Genomic DNA, 3,189 nt, shown 5'->3' with positions numbered 1-3,189 from the left:
AATTATTGAATTTTATGTTTGAATTATGCATTCCCAATAAATTTTATTTTTTTACGATGTATTTTTTTACGAATAAAATTTATTTGAGCGCAGTTTGTTACGTGTATTCGTATCATCAAATGATCGACGTGTATGTGGTTGCATGTATTTGAGATTTTGAAAGTGAGGGATGTGATTGCACGGCAAACATTTGAGGGGAGCTATCTGGGATGCATCCGCAAATATATAGCGGGTAAGATTTATACATTGTTGTAGATGGTCTAAGTGTCTAACGTGTTGGAATAGAACAACTATATATTTGTACTCCAACATGCATAGGTAAATTTCATTTTGCGAAATTTTTAGGTGAAAATAGAAGCTAAATATTTAAGATTCTATTTCACAACTTTTTTTGCGTGTATCCATTTCACAACAAAAAATAAAATGAGGTACATAATTCTCAAAATACAGCAAGTTTTTGCCGGGAGGAATTTTTAATTCTTGACACATCTCGCATCCATTTATATATAAAAAGGTGAACTATTAACCGTCTCAAATCATTTGTGCAACTTGCAGGACAATTAATCAGATTACCAAAGTCATAGCACAGACGATCCCAACAACATGTCCTACAGTCGCTGTAGCCTGCAGCCTGTACCCCTCCAGCGCAGCTTGCAAGCCTCCACGACCCATTCATCATTTTCTGGCTGCTCTGGCTTAATGACACCCCTTCCATAACCTTCTCCTCATTTGACGTCCATGCCCCTGCCCCCCTCCAGCAACCCGCGCCACCCAACCCGGGGGCACCCACGTAATTTCCCGCAGGGCCAGGCCAGGCCAGGGCGGCCTATCTGGCCAGCCCATTATATATCGCTCTCATGGCACCGTGGCTCATGTACTGCTGCCCATTGATAGGCTGGTGATCACTGCTGTCCAGAGGAAGTTCCTACGCATCCATCTCTTCCGCCCCCAGCTACCTCGCTTGCTCCACGTAAGTTTCCGTTCCTTCTAGCTCCCCTTGCCGTCTCCTTGGCTTCTCCTTCCGATGAGAAAACATCTCATGGAGTTTTATAATTGTGTTCTTGTGTTGGAGTAGGCGTCGTCTTTGAAGGAGAGGAAGATGACGAGCGTGTGGAAGACCAAGGTTCTCCCCGGGCTCAACAAGATCTTCGACAAGGATGGCAAGAAGGCCGCCGCCGCCGAGTTCTTGAAATCCTTCAACAAGGTACGCCGAGCTCCGGGTTCTTGCAAGTTTCTTGTGAAATTTGTGCGTTACGAAATTTTGAAATGGTAGATGACGATGTCTACATGTGTTTTGTTTGCTTGTTGATTGTGTGGGCGTGCTCTATGTGTGTAGGAGGAGATTGACAAGGAGATTGAGGACAAGAAGACAGAACTAGAGCCCAAGGTTGTGGAGACCATTGAAGCATCTCCTCCAGAAATTAAGGTGAAATGATTTTTGTTTCGGTACCTAATTAGTATTGGTTTTGTATGGTTGCTTAGCACATAACAGTAGGGAGTAGCCACCTTAATTAGTGCTAACCATACTGTTATCTTGTTGTAGGGCTTGATAAAGGATAAGAAAACATCCAAGATCAGGAAGAACTCAGTTGCCGTCACCAAGTTCCTTGACGATTTGGCCAAGATTGGTAATGTTTTTTTGTTACTTAAATTTTGCAAAAAAATATTGTGAAAAAAATAAAAGGATTAAATACATAAATGGAATTACTTTTAGCAATCTTATCGGGTAATTTCTTAGGGTCCATATTTTAAATAACCTTTATTCCTTGCCTTTTGAACAAAATAACCTTTCATTATCCTGCTTTCACATAACTAAACTTTAATTTAGAGGTATCTTCTTAGAACAAAAAGAAGACAAAGCAATGGAATCTTCTCACATATGTTTCTTCCAACAGAAGTTCCCATGCAAACAGTACCGTTGCTTTTAGGCGATGCAGACAAAACCATAACATGTGCAATTAACAAAAGATGAACAAATTAACAGTAATTAATTAAGCTGCACAATTTTTCATTGTTGCCACAGGTACACTCAACTCTCGGGCATACTGCTGAGTCTTGTGCGTTCTAGAATAAAGAACACTCTTGATCATTAGTTAATCAAATCAATTATATATCTAACTGACATAGGCTAATGAAACTATCGAGCTAATCAGTGTTGGTTAATATGCAGATTTCCCTGGAGCCAAGCTGGTGAGCGACGCGGTGGCCAAGTCCGGCACCACTCCCCTCTCCCCCGCCATCGTCTTCATCTTGGACAAGGTTGCGCCTTTCGTGCCCGCGCCCAAGGAGGAGCCCAAGGTCGAGCCCGAGGTCGCCGCCGCCGCCCCGGCAGAGGAGACCACCACCCGCGAGGTTGCCGTGGAGGAGGAGAAGAAGGAGGAGGCCGAGCCCTCTGCCGCACCGGCAGAAGCTGCCGCGCCGGCGGAGGCAGCCGCCCCCGCTGAGGTAGTGGAGGAGAAGAAAGAGGAGAAACCCGTCGAAGCCGCCGCACCTGCCGCCGAGGAGCCAGAGAAGAAGTGATCGGTCGCCGCCGGCCGGACTCCAAGAGCAACCCAAGCCACCACCTGGCTTGCTAGCTGCTGGTAATGGAAGAAATCATTTTAAGTTATTGTGAATTTGTGGTCGCTCTCCGTGTCAAGGTAGCTGCACAAAAGTAAGCACGTACGTACGTACACTGCACTTGCCATGCATACCACGCATGCAAACGTACACGCATGGAACATTTGTTATTCTTTCGATGGACCGGTCTCCTCACCGTATGTGTACATTTTACGTGGGGCTTTCTTGCTTTTTTGTGGTGGTTAAAACCTGTGTAATTATGATTATGTTGGTGTGTTAATTTGTTGGTCATGGTATAATCAGGAACTTGTGCATTCTTCCTCTTCTTGAACTTGTGCAAACCCTGGCTGTTGATATGGTTGATTTTACCGTCGTTCACATCAGCGTGGATTAACAACAATGGCTTTGCATGCATACGCCTCCTCCCAAGTGGAGTACTAACTAGAAACCTCGATCATTCCGGTCAAGTTTCACAAGATGTGTAGATAAGAACGAGGGAAGTCGGTAGGAAACTGATGGAGGTGGCGTACCAAATCGTGGCACGAAACCTAGAAACCGGTCGATGGAGATAGTTAGCTTTGGGATATACTATACTGACATTGCACATACTTATCTCTCTTGCTTAGCCAG

General features: G+C 44.6%; 1 protein-coding gene across 1 annotated transcript; it reads left to right on the top strand.

Moving 5' to 3' along the window:
* Positions 1–872: 872 nt before the first annotated feature.
* Positions 873–2,885, top strand: LOC119267702 (salt stress root protein RS1-like). The gene is made up of 5 exons (XM_037549128.1): positions 873–970; positions 1,076–1,204; positions 1,337–1,426; positions 1,544–1,628; positions 2,171–2,885. The coding sequence occupies exons 2-5, from the start codon at positions 1,100–1,102 to the stop codon at positions 2,518–2,520; spliced, it is 630 nt and encodes a 209-aa protein (XP_037405025.1). The 5' UTR covers positions 873–970; positions 1,076–1,099; the 3' UTR covers positions 2,521–2,885.
* Positions 2,886–3,189: the final 304 nt, after the last annotated feature.

This window comes from Triticum dicoccoides, chromosome 3A (assembly GCF_002162155.2).
Source record: "Triticum dicoccoides isolate Atlit2015 ecotype Zavitan chromosome 3A, WEW_v2.0, whole genome shotgun sequence".
NCBI lineage: Eukaryota > Viridiplantae > Streptophyta > Magnoliopsida > Poales > Poaceae > Triticum > Triticum dicoccoides.
This window is presented reverse-complemented; position numbering and strand designations above follow the sequence as displayed.

Coding starts and splice junctions, on each gene's coding strand:
- LOC119267702 (XM_037549128.1), top strand. CDS start 1,100: ATGACGAGCGTGTGGAAGACCAAGGTTCTCCCCGGGCTCAACAAGATC. Junction 1,205..1,336: donor TCTTGAAATCCTTCAACAAG/GTACGCCGAGCT, acceptor CTATGTGTGTAG/GAGGAGATTGACAAGGAGAT. Junction 1,629..2,170: donor TGACGATTTGGCCAAGATTG/GTAATGTTTTTT, acceptor GTTAATATGCAG/ATTTCCCTGGAGCCAAGCTG.